Source organism: Loxodonta africana, chromosome 3, assembly GCF_030014295.1.
Source record: "Loxodonta africana isolate mLoxAfr1 chromosome 3, mLoxAfr1.hap2, whole genome shotgun sequence".
NCBI classification, from domain to species: Eukaryota; Metazoa; Chordata; class Mammalia; order Proboscidea; family Elephantidae; genus Loxodonta; species Loxodonta africana.
The window spans coordinates 50,582,394-50,601,796 of NC_087344.1; the positions used below are offsets into that span (position 1 = coordinate 50,582,394).

The window sequence follows — 19,403 nt, forward strand, 5'->3', positions numbered from 1 at the left end:
TCATTCTTTCCTGGAAGACTGTTCTCTTAGGTACCTAGCAGAAATCTGAAATTTTGGTTTTATTGAAAAAGATTTTAAGAATGGTAATTCTTGATTATTCTTCCAGATTACAGTTAGCAATGTGTTTGAAACAAGCTTTGCAAGGATGATTTGTGAACTTAGTGTTAAGTAATTTTGTCTAAAATCTGACTCTTTGATAACTTGTTCTTCCCATCAAAATTGAAGTCATTGAGCACAATCAAAATGGAGGCTCGTATCTCAGGAGTTTTTGAAATTTTAACTTAGGGGCCCTGAGAGACATGTCTCTTCGACCCTGTCCCAACTCCTTTCTTTCCCTTTGCTGTGATGTTTGTACGTATATTATAAGACATTAGTGATGTGATGGGAAGTCACACAGATGCATCATGATTCTTTCTGAAGTTAGGAAATGGTTGACAGACTGGGCTGTCGTTACTGTTTTCAAGAGGGCGCTCAGAAGGACAGGTTAGTCAGATTTGTCTTTAAAATGTCCTTTTCGACAATCACATGTTGTGGATTTTGTTTGCCCTACACCAAAGATGTAAGATGCACTGGGAAACTGCTTGTAGGATTTCTGTCAACTGACTCTTAAGAGCTATGATTGTAACTAAGTGGTTGGTGCTATGGTTGAAGCAGAATCTAGTAGCAATGCAGTGGGACTCTTGATTGTTTTATGGGAGTGGTTTGAGAATGTATTCTAAGCTTACAGATCTTTGGGGCCATGGGATGGAGTGGGTGTGGTGTGGGGGAACTTATTAATGACAGTAGACTCCTCCAAAAAGGCCCTCTCTGAACGATGGCCTCACAGTTTTCTGTGTGAGCAGAACAAACTTTGGGGTGCTGCTCAGAGGCATGGCCACTGAATTTTAACTGTGGAGATTTGGGAAACAGTCCCAAGTGGAATGTAGAATATCAGCCTAGAAAAGGTTTCATTTTGATAGCTTTTTATGTGTGTATATTTATTTTTGATGAGAAAATTGAATAGGCCTCTAGTTTTACACGTATTCTTGTTAGGAATACTTTGACTTTAACCCATTTGCCAAATATCCTTGTCAATTTTTGTCATTTTTTCAACATAGAGTTGTTTTTGAATTTTAAAACCGTATTTCCTGTCTATCATTTCTGTGAAAATAAAGTTGTTGACATTGTTAGGATTTTTTAATTAGTCTTAAATTCAGTAATTCTAGAACACAAAGGTATTAGGGAGCATGACGCTAGTGAACCTTCATTGTCAGTTTTATTCAATGTTCAACACGTTAAGAATTCTAGAAGTGCAGAAATTACAGATAAACTTCTAAGAATAAGGTCAAATCATTGTGGAACCATCCGGTTGCCAACATTACTGCTAATAGCCATCCATACCAGTAACGGACAGCTTTACTGGACAGCTCCTTTGGCATAAACAATAATGGACATCTCTGTGGTCAGAGCTTACCTCCAAGGGTGGTCTCTGTTTGCTCACCAAAGAGAGGAGGGGATATTCTCCTGTATAAATTCTGCAGTTTCCTGTAGAATATCCTGTCGGTTCTAGTGCACCAGGACAAGTATACGTAGGCTATAGATTTTGCCCACTGAAGGTAGTGAGAATTATTTCCTATTGTACCTGTTTTGGCCTCCAGACATCAGCCACTAGCCTTTCATTCCCATAGATTGGGCTTTAGCCATTAACATACACAGGTAACACTTGCTTAGCAAAGGAACTGGATAGGAGCTCATTATCTCCATGTATATGAAAGAGAGAGACAGCCTCTAGCAAGAGGGTTGCATAGAAATGGAAGGATGTGTGAGACTGTATCCTTGGTTTTATGATAGCCAATTAAAGTAAGAGTCTGCCTATTCTCCCCTTACCACAGCTTTCTAGCTAATGAAAGCCATAAAAATTTAGTTTGACTTCTCAGCTCATGTGTTTTATAAATATATGTATGTGAACTGTCCTGTACATGTGGTATTGGCATGTATCCTACAAGTAATTTTACACTGATTAAAATGTGAGCAATTTTTATATCGACAGAAAACATTCTTTGGTGGCCTGTGTCCCACCACGTATATAAGAACAGCCTTGCAAAAAACTGTCCAGGAAAATGGAAGTGAATTCTGACTTCCTTTTCCTACCTGTTGCCACCCACAGTCAGGTTAACCAGGAGTAATTGAACTGCCCCATATTTGAAACTTGTAATCATTGGTAAGAGAAGCTAACCGGGTTGTGCATTCTTCCATTTTCTAGCATAAATACTCACCAAAAAGCCAAACTTCTTTAAATGTTAGTGACTTAGTGTAGTCTGTGGCTAAGTTTCCCTTCCCCGAAGATGAATATCACCTTTCAGTTTGGAGTTCCATAAAATAAAAAATAGCTTTTTTTTCTGAGATAATTAAAAATGTCAGTTCCTCTTAACAGTAAATTCAAAGTATGCCCTTAAAAAAATGCCCTTAAGTAGCTGAAAATGTGAAATTTGGCTTAGTTTTATACTTCAGTGGTCCCACATTAGGTGTTACTAGGAGTTCATTGGTTAAAGAATTTAGGTGTGAACATTTGATGTACTTGATTTTCTTTTGTGCCTTAATTTTTCCAAATAGCAGAGCCATTAAATTTTAATGGGGTCATGCATAGAGGGACCCTAAGACTCACCTTTATTAAGCTGATTCAGAATTATACTACACCAAATCCTTAGATTTCCCCAGATAGAGGGATTATAATCTGGATTTATGCATCAGGTGTACCAAAAATGATTTCTGGATGTTTATTGTGTTTTGTGTTATACCATTACTATTGTGAAGGTTAAGGCAGAGAAAAAGGTCAAGAAAATCTTATTTACTTGAACAGAAAACTGGTACTCTAGAATGCTATGCAGTATGAGTCTTTGAACAAGAATTCATTGTTATTTCTTTGATTCATCAAACATGTTGAGCACCTGTGTGCCAGGCACTGGTGAACACCAGGGATACAGGTGTGACTAAAACAGATTGAAATCTTGCCCTTGCGAAGCTTTCGGTCTAGTAGGGAGACATGAAACAGATGTTAGCTTTAAGAGCCAATTGATAGCCAACAAGATCTATTTTGGACTATTAACGTGTTTTTAATCTAAAAGTCATACTAGAATGATTTGGTTTAAATTCATAGCAGATTGGGAAAATCAGGCTCAAATTGGAATCAGAAACTAACAACAACAAAAAATGTTCTAACGTTTGGTAGGAATATCTGAAGAAATCAGGTATCCAGAAATAAATTGACGGTGCTGGGGTTTGGATGGGCAGGATGGGAGAGGTGCAACAAGTAAATGGCAGATGACCCTGCATACATGTCCGTGTGACCGTCAACCTTTCTTTCCATCAGGACCTTCCATGCAGGGTGCCATCCTCCTGTCACCCCATTTGAGAGCATAGCCACTGTGGAGTACTGACATCTGGGCTAACAGAACGTAGCAGAAGATTCTGCGGGGTGTGCTGTTTTAAAGCAGCTGAGTTCAGGATTGAAGATGGGGGTCTAGAACAGAAAATGGAACAAGCAATGAATGGCTGTAGGACAAGAATGATGGGCAGAATTGATTTACAAGAGCATTTAAGGAGCTACTGAATTTTTCTACAGGATTCCATCAAAGGGACATTCTTTAACGCATTATTTAAAATGTCATATGTTGTTATCCTGAGGCATACAGATAGAATTTCTGGATCGTAACTACAAGTGACTTCAGAGGGTAGCTTCTCAAAGGTTTATCCTTTATGTTTTGGTGATTGCTAATGTAGACCTTAGGGGGCTGTAAAAGGTAAGAGGATACAGCTGATTAATTTTAGGGCACCATCTTGTGGTAAGAAGTCTGCAAATAGTTCAAGGGCATAGGGCTTAGAGCATTTTACGTAAGAAAGTTAAGCAAACTACAGAAGACTTCGGATGGGGGTGTGGAATGCAAAATTAGAATAATATTTAGAGAACTATTTTTCTTTAAATATGTACTTTAAGAAGGTTTTCATTAGCTGATGTGGGGAAGGGGCATCCTGGGGTATATTTTCCTAGGAAAATGCATCTCCTGGGAAGTTACTTTGTTTACAAGACTGTTTTACCTGCAACCTTGAGCAAATGCATCTGTGGCCTGAAGAAGAGTAGACCTGTGTTAATTTTCTCCCAGAGGCAACTGGATCTGTTTGTCTAGATTCCTTCTGAGATTACCTGATGCTGCCCAGACTTCTTTGTCCTTCCCTGAAGACCTACAGCTTTCTGAGCCCATGCTACCTACCGATCCAGACTCTCCTGTTTGAATAATTAGATTTCCATTCTGTACTCTACTGACCATCCTTTTGAAAGAGTTGGGTGGGATACTCAGAACAGTTCAACATACTGATTGAATTTGCTTTTTTCAATGTGCATCTAGGATGAAAGTTAATTTGCTTGTTTTTATTCAAACTCATCTTCATGGCGAGTTGGGCTAATGGCCTTTGCCCTCAAGAAAGCTTTCTTGACCAATTTTGTAGCCATATTTGGCAAATTGTAATTCATAGAAACCCTTCTGTCCTTTTTCCATTTATTGCAATCGCTCATGTAGGGCAAGATCTGGCTTTTCTTCGAGCTTTGAGACTACTGCATCTTACAAGAAGGACTAGGGTGACTGACAAAATAGGCTTGCCAGCAGCTCAGTCATTTCCATAACACTTTGGTTTTGAGAGTTCGGGAAACTCTGAGAACTTAAGGGAACCAAACTCAGGAATCCCAAAGTTGGTTGTGTTGTGCCATTGGTTTAGGGCCTGAACACAGGACCTGTCTGCAGCTGAGTGAGTGAGATGCGTTTGGGTTTAAATTTCTGTGGAATACTGAAATGTAAGTCAGCCCTAAATAATCAAAATATTTTATTTTCTTTTTTAATAGGAACTTTCTGAAGAAAAAGCAATGTGTAAAACATTTGATATTTAAGACAATAAAGTTTTTATCATACAACTTCTGTTTGATCAGTTTATTTTAAATTGAGGCGATTACTTTTGTTTCTACCTCCCTACCCCTTTAAATAACTTACAGCCAGGCACTGTAACTCGTGGACATGTGCCTGAACCCCAGAAAAAATGGGCATCTTGGAGCCATTAAAGGAACTTCTTTCTAGATAATCATTGTAGGAGGAAGGCTAGCTGCTGATGTAAAAGAGGTGAGTTTTTTTTAACTTCATGAGTGGTTAATGCACAGTAATAGAAATAACACTGGCAATATAGTGGTCAAAACTCTACTTTCTAGAGCCAGGCTGCTTGGACTTGAATTCCAGCTTTGTCCCTTATTAGCTGTGTGATTGTGGGTAAATTGCCTTTCTGTGCCTCAGTTTCTCCATCTCTGCAATGGGAAGTATCATGGGATGGTTATAGGGGTTAAATGAGTTAATACATGAAAGGTGCTTAGAACGGTGCATGGCACATAGTACCCATTAGATGTTAGCTAGTGTTACTGTATCCAAAGGTTGGATTGCTCATCTAACAGTCTGATATGGTGGGAGGACTCTGCCCCACGCAGTCTTTCAGGCCTAGGCAACCAGGGCTCTGCCCTCTTCAACATGTAACTTCCAAGATTACCTTAGACATCAGCAGTCACTCAGCATACCAAGAAATGGAGGTACTGTACCTCACCTGTATCCACCTCGTTGCCTGGAACTCGGCCATAAAGCCATACCAGATTGCAAGGGAGACTGTGAAATTTATTTCAAAAATATATGTATATATCAATTTGGGTGCCCAAGGAGAATAGGAGTAGTTTGGTCAACTAACGTTGCTCGATTTCACCTCGCATAGCATACATACCCTTTCCTCAAAGGAAAACGCCCCAGATGCCACTTATGTCCCCTCTTGACTTAGAAGTTCAGAATCTCCTGGAATGCCCAGTGCGCTCTTTCAGGTCTTGATTGTGGCTCTGTGTGGTCTGGCAAACCCTGAACTAAAAGATGTTACCTGCTTCTACCCTGTATACAGTGATGGAGCAGGAAGAGAATAGCTACAATTTTAAAAAATCCAGTTTGGAAAAGGGAAGAATGGAAAATGTGGCAGTCGCTGACCCTAACAATTAGAAAATTGTGGTGGACAGGCATTGTGAAGGAGTTGGAGAAGTTCCTGTATAGATTCTGAGTATGTGCTCTGGAAGGAGCTCTCTTGTCCACTGTCCTCTACAGCCCCACCTGAAGTAGGTGTTGAGTCTGCCCTCCTTGGGAGTTGCACAGCTTTCAGAGCTTACAACTGGTGCGCGCTTGGGGACCGGAGGGCTTGGAAGAGTATCTAGACTCGTGGTTTCTTTGGTAAAACAATTTACTTGGTAACACTCAAACATCTAATCTGTTTGCTTCCAGTCCATCCTGAATGCCAGTAACCACAACCAGAGTTTTTTCCTATACATAATTCTCAAGCCTCATTTCATTTCTTTGCTGTCTCGCTTCTGTTCTCTCAATGGCATCTACTTTGAATTCATCTGAAATAGGTTTGAGAGGGAAAACCTTAATACGATTTTTGCAGTGGGGCTGAGTCTTATTACTGCGCCTTGGTATTCAAAGCTCGCTTCAAATTTAGCTCTTATTATCTAGGGTGTAGAAGGAGGAGACCTACTGCAAGGCCCCAGGATTCATGGTTCTGTTTTCATTTCTGCTTACGACCAGCCAATTCTTTCTTTAGCTTAGCTCTTGTGATGCTTGTAATATAAAAGACAACACACTAACATGATTTTTCAACTTTTCCTCTTAGACTAGGATTCAGGGCTCCTGTGAAGATCTACAGGCTTTATAGTTAATGTAGTCAACCATCCAAGCTGTCACAGGAAGCAGTTTTACAAATATTTTGCCCGCCCCCCCCCCAAATAACATGGGGAGGCTTGGTGGCACAGTGGCTAGGGGCAGTGGCTGTTAACCAAAAAGTTGGCAGTTCAAATCCACCACCCACTCCTTGGAAACACTATGGGGCAGTTCTACTCTGTCCTGTAGGATGGCTACGAGTCAACAACAGCAACAATGGATTTGGTTTGGTTGGTTTTTGAATAACATGGGTCTCCATTTTTCCATTTCAGTTCCTTCTTGACCACCAAGGCAAAGTCATATTTTAGGTTTTTGTGATGGCAACATCCCATTTCAGTAACCAATTCCTGTATTAGGTAAGATAGACTAGCTGCTTTAATGACAACAACCAAAAACTGGTGCCATCAAGTCAGTTCCAACTGACTCAAGCAGACCCGCATGTGACAGAGTAGAACTGCCCCCATAGGGTTTCCTAGGCTGTAACCTCTACGGATGCATACTGCTACATCTTTCTTCCACAGACTGGTACCCGCTAACTTTTCAGTTAGCAGCTGAGCACTTAACTAACCACTGTGCTACCAGGGCTTGGCTGTAGCAAACCCACCCCAAATAACAGTAGCTTAACACAATATAACCTTATTTCTCCTTCACTTAGAGTCCAATGTGGGTCAGGTCAGTGGAAGTAGAGTGGATGGGAGGCTCTCCTCCATGCTGTCATCCAGGGACTCAGATTTCCAGCAGTTCTGCCATTTTCACATGGCTTCTGAAGTTGCCCTGGCCTTCAACACTCAGTTGGAAGCTGATGGAAGAGAGAATCACAATCAAGGGGTTTTTATGGGCCAGATCTGAATACAGTACACACCACTTCTCACACAAAATCAGCAAAAACACAGATACCTGGCCATCCCTAGCTGAAGGAGAGGCAGGGAAATGTAGACTGTGACCAGTAAGAAGAGAAAAACAGCTAACCCAGTTTTTACCTCAAAGAATAAAAATTTTCTAATGTCTGGGTAGACAGCAGTATTTTGTCTTGATTCCCAGTTAGTCACAAAATGAGACCCGTGATTCTGGACTGTTAAGAGTTGATTTCCAATTGTTGAGTTTCAGGATAACTTCTTTCCTACCCTAAAGCTTCCAAGTGGTGTGTGTGTGTGTGTGTGTGCTTTAAGCGATTTAAAATTAACCATTTTTGATACTCAGGTAACTTAGAACACCCTGGGGTATAAAATAACCAGTGTAGAGTCATTGCTTTGTGTATGAGTTTGTGCAGTGGGGCCTCTATTTGACAGGACTTCAGTGTACACGGACCAGCTGGTATATGCAGGGGGTCATTTAGACAAATACCCCCCTGTTCTGTCACCCTTCTCGCCTATCAGAAAGTGTGATGAGAGCAAAGACTGTTCCTAGTTGGAGGTAAACAGTAATTATCGCCTTTATTCAGAACTCAGTCTTGATTCCCAACTTAATTTGAAATGAGATTTCTCATGCTCAGTGGGAAGATCTCTGATTTATCGTGGTAGAAATTGTGAGACATTATTAGTGGAAATAATTAGGGGTGCTTGGCATAGGGAATTCACTGCATCTTCATATAAAAAAGCCTTTAAAAATTATCAGGGGGGTAAATGCACTGGGAGGTTTATGACAGGAGTTTCTACAGCTCGGGGAGGAAACGTCAGATATACATTTAAAATAGGAATACAGAAAATAGAAAAAAAAAGTTCAAAATAGAACATAGTTTTGAATCCCTGACCATATTGCCATCTTACATAAAAGGGCTAAAATATCACCAGATACTGCTTCCCTGTTCAAAGTTATCAAGTGTAAAATGGGATTAATCAACCTTATCTATAGATTTCATCCTAAAAAAAAAAAAAAACGAGAGAGCTAGTGTGGCCTGGTCCCTCCTAGAAAGTTACTTGGAGCCAACCCTTTCCCTATTCACCCCCAGAGACCTGAAATTGAAGTGACCTGAGCTGGAAATACTCCACCATCCCCAACCTGCTCCTCTTACAGTCTTCCCCTGAGAAATAAGTGGCAGCCTTGTCCTTCCAGTTTCTTGGGCCTAAAGCCTTGACCCCTTTCTTTCACATTGTTCATCCAACCCATCCTAAATCTTCTCGGCTCCACTTCAAAATATATTCAAAATGTGATCATATCTAGACCTTGCTCCTCCGCTCTCACCTGGCTCATTTCAACAGGTCTTCCTGCTCCTGCCCTTGTCCACCTACATTCTGTTCTCTGCACAAAGGCCAACATGACTCTGTTAAATCAGATCACACTTCTCCTCAGAACCCTTCAATGAGTCTTCATCTCACTCAGAGTGAAAGCCAAAGTCCTTACAATGCCTCTAAGGCTTCGCAAGCTTTTAAGACCCCAGGCACCACTTACCAAACTAGGAGGTAGAACAAAAAGTCTAAAGACATTAGGACAATTGGCTAGATAGACCCAAAAAACCATGACCCTGAACCTTTGGAAACAACTCCCTTGAGGCGTAAGTACCATCAACAGCTGCTGTTGTAAAATTATATATAACACTATATTTGCCATTTCGCAACTTAGTGATATCAGTTACATTAGTCAAGTTGTGTAACCATTACCCATGTTGTTGTTGTTATTAGGTGCTGTCGAGTCGGTTCCAACTCATAGTGACCCTATGCACAATAGAACGAAACACTGCCTGGTCCTCCACCAGCCTCACAATTGTTGTGCTTGAGCCCATTACTGCAGCCACTGTGACAATCCATCTCATTGAGGGTCTTCCTCTTTTTCACTGACCCTCTACCAAACATGATGTCCTTCTCCAGGGACTGATCTCTCCTGATAATATGTCCAAAGTATGTGAGACGTAGTCTCACCATTCTTGCTTCTAAGGAGCATTGTGGTCGTACCATCACCCTTAGTCGATGCCAATTTTCCCATCACCATAGACAAAAATTCTCTGCTTCCCAATGAATGATTCTTCCTCTCCTTCCCCCTTCCTGTTCTTGTAACCTCTAGTAACAATTGGTCTCTACCTATTCTAGTCATTTCATATAAGTGAGGCAGTACAGTATTTGTCCTTTGGTGACTGATTTATTTCACTCAGCAGATTCATCCATGTTGTAGCATATATCAGGACTTCATTTTTTTTTTTTTTTAAGACTGAGTAGTAGTATTCCATTGTATGTATGTACCATATTTTGTGTATTCATTCATCTGTTGATGGGCATTTGGGTTGTTTCCACCTTTTTGCTCTTGGGGATAGTACTGCAATGAACATTGGTGTACATGTATTTGTTCATGTCACTGCTTTAGGTCCCCAGGGTATAATATACCTAGGAGTGGAATTGCTGAGTCATATGGTAGTTCTAGTCCTAATTTTTTGAGGAATCATCATACTGTTTTCCGTAACAGTTACACCATTTTCCATTTCCACCAGCAGTGGATAAGGGTTCCAATCTCCCCATATCTTTGCCAACATTTGTTATTTTCTGTTGTTTTGATCACTGCATTTCTAGTAGGGTGGGGTGGTATCTCATTGTAGTTTTGGTTTGCATCTCTTTAATGGCTAATGTCGTCGAGCATCTTTTCGTGTGCTTGTTAGTCGTTTAACTATCCTCTTTGGTGAAGCGTCTGTGCATGTCCTTTGCCCGTTTTTGATGTTATTTGTCTTTTTGTTGTTAAATTATAGATGTTTTTATATGTATTTTGGATCTTAGACCCTTATTGAATATACAGTCCCAAAGATTTTTTCCCCAGTCTGTAGGTTGTCTTTTTACTCTTTTGATAAAATCTTTTGATGAACATAAGTATTTAATTTTCACAAGATCCCAATGAACTATTTTGTCTTCTGCTCACGCATTTGTTGTTGTATTTGGTAATCTGTAAAAAAAAAAAAAACAAAAAAAAACTAGGTCCCAAGTGAGTCCAGCACAACTAACTAGATGGTGCCCGGCTACCATCACTGACTACTCTGACAGGGGTCACAATAGAGAATGGCCAACAGAGTGGAGAAAAAAGTAGAACAAAATTCTAACTCACCGAAAAAAAAAAAAAGCAGACTTACTGGTCTGACAGAGACTGGAGAAACCCCGAGAACATGGCCCCTGGACATACTTATACTTCAGTAATGAAGTCACTCCTGAGGTTCACACTTTCAGCCACAGATTAGACAGGCCCACAAGACAAAATGAGACTAAATGGGCACACCAGCCCAGGGGCAAGGATGAGAAGGCAGGAGGGGACAGAAAAGCTGGTAATGAGGAACCCAGGGTCAAGAAGGGGAGAGTGTTGACATGTCGTGGGGTTGGCAATCAATGTCACAAAACAATATATGTATTAATTGTTTAATGAGAAGGTAGCTCTGTAAAATTTCACCTAGAGTACAGTAAAAAGAACTTTTTTTAAGAGAAATGTATAATCATTTGAAAAAAAAGAATGAAGAAAGATTTATGATGTAAACTTCCAGAGGCCCTTCAAAAAAAAAAAGTAGGTCCCGTAGTTTCATTCCTGTGTTTTCTTCTAAGAACTTTATGGTGTTAGCTTTAACATTTAGGCCCTTGATCCATTTTGACCTAGTTTTTGTGTATGGTATGAGGTATGGATCCTGCTTCATTTTTCTGCATGTAGAAATTCAGTTTTGCCAGCAGCATTTGTTGAAGAGACTCCTTCAGCTATGTTTTGAATGAATGAATCCATGTACAACATTATGCCACCTCAGTTTCTTCATCTCACAGGCCCTATGGGGTTGTATGATAAGTGGGGCGACACAGCTAGTGAGTGGCAGAGCTGTACCTGAAACCCAGCCAGATCACTGAGGTTTAGAGATTCTAGCCCAGGATGACTGCTAACTTAGAGTTTAATGTAGTTTTTAAAAGACAGATGGCATTCTAAAAAAGTTTTAGGCTTCTATGTGAAGTAGTACTTTTTATTATACTCACACATAAGGCTAATTTGGGACATTGGCAAACAGCACCTCTCTGCTAATGGTTCTACAGACTTTGACCATAATTCCTCCTCCATTATCTCCCTAGAATGGAAAGGCCCAAATCAGGTGCAAAGAGAAGTAGCCTTACATCTCTTTTTGTCCTTTTACTTCTAAACAAAAGCCAAAACCCTATAGGAGTAGAGCTGCCCCATAGGGTTTCCAAGGCTGTAAATATTTATGGAAGCAGACTGCCACATCTTTCTCCTGCCATTTACTTCTAGAGCCAGCTAAAAAATTCTCTGAATCCCAAATGAGTTAAAAATTAATCTGAAGATATTCATTCAATAAACATTGAGTACTATGTGCCAGACACTGTTGGTGCTGTAGATACATTGAATGAGCTGAACAAAGGAGTCTATTCCCATGGAGATTACATTATAGCAGTCTTTTTGGAGAGTGACAATAAATAAGAAAATGCCATGAAGTGATAAGTTCTATGATGAAAATTTAGAAAATTGACATGCTGGAAGGGACTAGTGGCTACTTAATGTTGAGTAATCGTGGGGAAAGTTCTCTCTGGGAAGGTAACATTTAAATTGAGAACAGAGTGACGAGAAAGCTCCTTCCAGGTGAGCATCTGGGATGTACTAGGTTAGGCTAAGCTGACAACAAAGAGCTCCCAAAATGTCAATGGTTTATTACGACAAAAGTTGATATCGTACCTATCTTATAGTCCAAGGCAGGCGTTCCTACTTGACAAGCAGCTGTTTCATGCAATGATTCAGGGAACCGGGCTCTTTACATCTTGTAACTCTGACATCCTCTTTGCTTCTTCCCAGTTGATGGAAGAAGAAATATGGAGAAGGAATACCCACTCACTTAGAAGCCCAGCCTGTAAATGAATAGCTTCACTTCTGTTCACATATCATAGAGAGAACTCAATCGTATAGCCATGCCTGCTGCAAAGGAGGCTGGGAAGTATAGTCTAGCACTGTGGGAAGAGACAGTAGATTTTGGTGAACAGTTAGAGGTTTCAGGCACACTGAAGAAGAGCATTCCCAGCAAAGGTCCTCAGATGTGAACAAAGCTTGTGGACTGGCACACACCCCACAGAGAGACTAGAAGATGAGTCAGAGAGGGAGGCTGGATAGATCAGCTATGGCCTTGTAGGCCAGAAAAAGAGTATAGAAAAAGAGTATAGACTTTATTCCAAATGCGATGACAGAAGCTGTTGGAGACTTTTAAATCAGCTAGATTAAAGCTGTCTTGTTCTAGTTTTTTTAGAGTTGTAGATTATCTGCACTTCCAGGTGCTGGAGCTAAGGTGTGAGAACCTGGGCCGTTGCTGTTTTGTACAACCCTTCTATCATCCCCTCTTCAGATGGGGATCAAACAACTTCACAATGACCAAGGAAATATTTACTCCCTCCTCTGGAAACAAATATATTCTCCTTGAGTCGGGGTGGGGGTGGGAGGATATTAGTCCCTAAACCATGCCCTACTTTTTTTTTTTTTTAAAAAAACAATCCTCTCCAGTGACTTTTTAGGGGTATGGCAGGATGATGCCACTGGAGTTTTTCCCTACCTTTTTCCTCTCTGAGGCGGTATACAATATTTGGAAAAAAGAGTAAAGGAGATCTGGTGCCCCTTTCTCTGGTCTTGCCTTCCTTTCCAACTTCTTCCCTCATTTGATGGAGTTCAGCAGTATGAGACTTAGGTGAGGACAATATTGTGGAGAAAACAAAAACCAAGAACAAAATCATTTTTCCTGCATCATTGATTTAGAAACTAAGGCAGAGTAACTTGCCTGAGGCCCTAGTGTGAAGTGTGAGTCAGTTCAGGCTTTTGACTCTTCATGCCCTTTGACTCAGCGTCTCATGTACTTTCCACATGATCAACATTCTTGTGCAATAAATGAATGAGCTCCAATTTTGAGTTTAAACGACTCCCAGTAAAAGGATTGATAGGCTTCCTGGTTTTTGTTTTTGTTTTTTCTTTTCAGGGTCACTCTGCTTTTGACAGGCAGGATAGATTCCATATTTGAGCTGTGGGCATGGTGCAGTTATCTGCACATCAAAACACACACTTGGCCCCCTACGCTCCCCTGCAAGAAGTCTCCTTAGAACTAAAACATCTATGCCACTCACTCACATACCTATGCAAACCTTAGAAATTTGATAGGCAGTGAAACTGTATGTGCCTCCTGAACATTGTAAAAAGTTCAATGTGACCATCTCCCAGTGGATGAAATTGAAAACAATATGGCAGGGATACCATGTCTTCTTACACTGTGGATCAGGTAGACACCCAAATATACAGCCAAGCAATAACAACACCTGTTGAACCTGCCATATGTCTGAGTCACGAGCAGCCATGTGTAGGAAGATGGTTCCCAGCAGTAGATGGCACTCAGCAGAAGATGGCTTGCTACTCCACAGCAGAGAAGGATCACCAAGTTCTTTGGTTCAGATTTGGGCAGAATAGATTCTCATGAGATGGGGCCATGTCAGGCAGGTTGGGGCCTGTAAGCACCCTGGCTTGGGTGGAGTGGGAAGGAAGTGCACCAAAGTTATCAGACTAGTCATTCAAGCCGGCTTTCCTCCTACTTAGCACAAACACCTTTGGACATCTGGCCATTTCTTTCCTCATTCAAACTGGTCCACTTCCCTCAGCCTTTTCTCTACCTGTCCAGTGACTGCAGCCTGGATCCCCTTGTTCTTAGTTTACCCTCTGCCTAGCTACACACACATACCAAACCCATTGCCGTTGAGCCAATTCTGACCATGGCAACCCCACAAAGGTAGTCTCTTACTTTCCTGAACTCAGTATAAATAAGAAAATGCCCTGGGTACTAGGTTTCATTGCTACAGAGACCTTGCTGCTTCTCCTAAATGGTGAGACCAAATCCCTATAAGGGGCACCTCCTAGAATAGTATACAAAAAATGCAAGGGAGTCCCTAGGCCAGAAAAGGATACAAATGGTTTCTGGAGTAGGATTTTCTGGGGTGGTATCTGGTATCTTGGCTCCACTACTTGTTATATGATTTTAGGCAAATGATTTAGCCTCTCATCCCCGGTCCTCATTTTCTTTATCTGTATGAGAATAGTTGTATAAGGAGTACATGAGATAAATGTATGTGAAGCATTTTATTCAGTGTGTGGCACATAGTTAATACTCAACACTTATTATTGTCATCATCATTATTAAGAACTCTTGCCCTAGGTCCTGAGGTGGTAATAGAAGGCATCAATCTCAGCTTTTCAAATAATTGTTCTCTTTCCTTTTCCTGAGGTTATTTTGTCCCCTTATCCAGTCACATAAAAACAAAACTGAGGGATGGGGAGGAATGTTTCAGGTGTGTGTGAGTGGGGTCCATCTTGGATGAGCTGTAGAATCAGTGTTTCAAATGCACTGTGACTGTGTCTGGGAGATTCAGGGATGGGGTAGCCTGAGCAGAGGAAAGGGAGGACATGAGGAGTTGAGAGTTGGGGTGCCAAGGAATAAAAAGGGAGGACTAAAGGGTGTATCAGGAATATATTTGGGAACCAAATAAATAAGCCAGGCAGGAGACAGAGAACTCCAAATGTAGGGGATTTAAGAGATGACGAATTTGAGGAGAGGTATGTGTGGAAATAAGGGGAGTTGTAATGGTGGATTTCCAAGGCTGAGGTAGTTGAGGACCTCAGGTATGTGATGCTGAAGTGGGGTAAAGGTAGGAGTAGGAAGTGGTGTTTGGACCGAGGGCGGAAGTGAAGAGGGTATGTTTTGGAGGTAGAGAGGGATACCGAAGACCTGAGGTGGCCTAAACGTTTAGGACTGGGCAGTGAGAGTGAGGAATTGTGGAGTGCAGAGGCTGGCGAGGGCGGCGGGGAGCGGGGGCCGGGAAAGCCGGAGGGCTGGAGTCTGTAGTCAGGGCTGGGTGGGGGTGCTAGGGTCTCTGAGCTGCTAAAGGCCAAGGCCCGGTTCTTTCAGCAGGAAATGGCCAGGTTCTGGGTCTCCAGGTCGGTGAAAGCTCCAGGGCCTGGATTTCTGGGCTGATGAGACTGGGAGGCTGCGATTTCAAGGGAATCTCTGAGGTGGCATGGCCTGGGGGGTTCTGGGCTTGGGGGCTGCAGTCTGTGGACCGAGGGAGTCTCCAAGGTGTCTAAGTTGAGGAGGGCCGGGAGGCTAGGGTCTATGGGTTTAGGGGGGCATCCGGCCGAGTATCTGGGTTGAGAGCACCATCTGTGAGCTGAAGGGTTCTCCGAGGTCTCTGGTTCGAGGAGGGCCGGGAAGCCGAGCGTCTGGTCTGAGGGCTGGAGGGCCGTAGGGAGTCTCCAGGGTCCTGGCCGGCAGGGGCGGGGGACCCGAGTGGTAGGGGGTCTCAAAGTCCCCGGAGTCGCCTGGGCGCGGGCGCTGCGCGGGCGTCCCAGACGCGACCGCCGGTCTTGGCGCCGCCCCGCCTGACATCAGTTCCTGCCGCCGCCGCCGCCGCCGCCGCCGCGCACAGCCCGCGGCCTCCTTCCCTGCCGGCCGCGCTCCGGAGCCGCCGGGCCACGGCGGAGCGAGGGGCCGGGCGAGGCAAGGGCCGGGCGGCGGGCGCCGGGCCCCGCGGCCGGCACGACGGAGTCCCCGCACGGCCGGCGGCAGCGGTTGGCGGCGGCCCCGGGCCCCCGGCGCGGGAAGAGGCGGCGGGGCGGCGGCGGCGCCATGGAGCCGCGAGAGGTGAAGGACCGGATCCTGGAGAACATCTCGCTGTCAGTGAAGAAGGTGAGCGCGGCCGCGGCGCCCGCCGTGGCCTGTTCTCCGTCCCAGGCCCCAGGTCCCAGCCTGGCCCGCCCTGCCCGGGCTCCCGACCGCATTCAGCGCCCCTTCTTCCCTCCCAGTCTGTGCCCGGGCCGGGGGTCCCGTCTGTCAGCGGGGCTCGGGGACACTGCCCTTCCCTTCCGCGACCCTGGGGGCGAGGAGCCGCCGGGAGCCTCGGGCCTGAGGGGAAGCAGGCCCACTCACGTGAGCGCCGCGGTCTCCGAGCTGTTTTTAAAGAACAAAGTTAAGGTCAGCATCCTCAGCTCCTTCAAAAGCCAGGCCCGGGGCCCCTGCCTTAGAGGAGAGGAGCGGGTAACCCACCAGTGCCCCCCACTCAACCAGCAGCATCTCCAGAAAAGCTCCTAGGAGGACCTCAACTGTCAGCGCATCCCGGGGCGGAATCCACTGCATCTCCGGATTTCCTCCGGGTTCATCTCTAAAGGTGGCTGACAGGATGAAGGCAGGTTGATAGGCAACTAACAGTTCTCCCAGCTCTGTGTTCTGGAGACATTGCCTTTGATCCTGAGAAGTTCCCTGAATAATCTTGCTCAAGGATGGCAGTTTTGAAGAGGCTTGTTTCAGAACTTTGTTTGAGAAGCCGAGGTACTTGGGAATTGCATTTTGGATGGTGATCCATGGAGCTTGGTGACACCACAGACACTTGGCCCTGTGGGGCCAGCTGCAGTAGAGATCATTTCCCCAAATCCAGGTAGCAACGATTACCTCTCAGGGCATGTAACTGTATTCCTGATGAAGTGAGCTTATCTTAAACAATCTCATGCTAGAAGATAGAATTCATATTCACTTACAACTCAAATGGCCAAACCAGAATTGAGAGTCAGATAAAGAATGTTGAAAAAATGATTTAGAGGTGGAAAAAAGACTCATAGCTTGTGTTTTACTACTTCAGCAAACCAAAGTGAAGAAAATTAATTCTCACCATTATATTTAAATAATTGTTCTTTGTCCCCACTTAAATTCCTCAAAAATAACATAGGCAAGCAATTTTACGTTTCATGGAGATAATTGTACCTTAAAAAGAAAAGTAGATCCAAAATGTTCTTACTAAAACATTCTTCTAAAAGCACAGCTAAAGGGACCCTTGCAAAGATCCAACAAGAGTTTTGTTTATTTAGTTTTCCTGAGGTTTGCTCATGCAATAGGATATAGTTTTTGCTTACTCCAGGAGCGCAGGATAAGCAAGTGCTTTGTTAAAAAGCAATACAACTGTCATAATGGAAGAGAAAGGAAGACTGCTGACCTTTCTAATCTAATCTGGGCTGATTGTGGCTTCAGACAGGTTGACCTGTCTTTGCATCTTGTCTTTGGATTTGAAACAAATGGATGGAGAAAGTCCCCAGTGAAGAGGTGGCGAGCATAGATACTCTGTCCCCTGTGTAAACACAGATCTTTTGAAAGCAGAGACCCATACTTCAAATCAGGCTCTCACTTATGAAAGTTGTTGTTGTTGTTAGGTGCTGTCGAGTTGGTTCCGACTCATAGCGACCCTATGCACAGCAGAACGCAACACTGCCCAATCCTGAGCCATCCTTACAATCATTGTTATGCTTGAGCTCATTGTTGCAGCCACTGTGTCAATCCACCTCGTTGAGGGTCTTTCTCTTTTCCGCTGACCCTGTACTCTGCCAAGCATGATGTCCTTCTCCAGGGACTGATCCCTCCTGACAACATGTCCAAAGTATGTAAGATGCAGTCTCACCATCCTTACTTCTAAGGAGCATTCTGGTTGTACTTGTTCCAAGACAGATTTGTTCGTTCTTTTGGCAGTCCGTGGTATATTTGACATTCTTCGCCAACACCACAATTGAAAGAGTTGAGTGTATTTGTCAAAATACTTACAATTGCCTGTGTTTGGACAAACACGTTTTATTGAGCTGTAATGGAAACCTTGGTGGCATAGTGGTTAAGTGCTATGGCTGCTAACCAAAAGGTCGGCAGTTCAAATCCACCAAGTGCTCCTTGGAAACTCTATGGGGCAGTTCTACTCTGCCCTATAGGGTTGCTTTGAGTCGGAATCGACTTGACGACAGCGAGTATAATGCACCTCAAAAATATAATTGCACACTAGAAACTGGAAACCTATTCCTGGTTACTTCATAACCAAAGGCATGACTAGCATCAGTGTTAAGGACATGAATTCTAGAGTATGACTGCTTGGATTGAATCCCCGCCCTGCTCATTAATAACCCTGTAACTTTGGGCAGGTTCTTTAACCTCTCCATGCCTCAGTTTCCTTATCGATAAAGCAGGGATATCGTTAGGATTGTTGTGAGGATTACGTGAAATTATGTATGCCGAGTGTTTAGCATGATGCCTGGCCCAGCCTTAATAAGTGGTAGCTTTTTTGTTTGTTTGTGGCAGAACCAACTCCTGACTTTGACAGGGTCTGAAAATGTCTCAAGTGCCTCACCACCTAAAGGTGGTTTTACAACATCATTTGGACCTGTTAGCTACTTCCTTTGTCTGCTGTGTTTCAGGGAACTATGATATAATTCTTGCATCATGGAATTCATTTGTTTTTCTGAGTCAGAGTTGCAGCTTCTAATGTTCCGACTCACAGTGACCCTATGTACAGCAGAATGAAACACCGCCCAGTCCTGCGCCATCTGGACGATTGTTGCTATGCTTGAGCCCATTGTAGCCGTTGGGTCAGTCCATCTCGTTGAGGATCTTCTTCTTCTTTGCTGACCTTCTGCTTTATGAAGCATGGTGTCTTTGTCCAGGGACTGATCCCTCCTGATAACATGTCCAAAGTATATGAGATGAAGTCTTGCCATCCTTGCTTCCGAGGGGCATTCTGGCTGTACTTCTTTTGGCAGTCCATGATACACTCATTATTCTTCTCCAACACCGCAATTCACAGATGTCAGCTCTTCTTCAGTCTTCCTCATTTATTCATCATCCAGCTTTCACATGCATATGAGGCAATTGAA

At 43.3% G+C, this 19,403-nt stretch overlaps 2 protein-coding genes across 3 annotated transcripts in view; both read left to right on the forward strand.

Annotated features, from left to right (window-relative positions):
- Positions 1 to 7,971, forward strand: part of DDI2 (DNA damage inducible 1 homolog 2) — a 44,045-nt gene extending 36,074 nt beyond the window's left edge. The window contains exon 10 of the transcript XR_002786603.2: positions 3,350 to 7,971. The gene's annotated coding sequence lies outside the window, so the exon portion shown is untranslated. The remainder of the gene's footprint in view (positions 1 to 3,349) is intronic.
- Positions 7,972 to 16,287: 8,316 nt separating this feature from the next.
- Positions 16,288 to 19,403, forward strand: part of PLEKHM2 (pleckstrin homology and RUN domain containing M2) — a 42,839-nt gene continuing 39,723 nt past the window's right edge. For both annotated transcript variants that reach the window (XM_064281333.1, XM_023552035.2), the window contains exon 1: positions 16,288 to 16,413. In XM_064281333.1, coding sequence (XP_064137403.1) covers positions 16,354 to 16,413 — 60 coding nt within the window. In that variant the 5' untranslated portion in view covers positions 16,288 to 16,353. The remainder of the gene's footprint in view (positions 16,414 to 19,403) is intronic.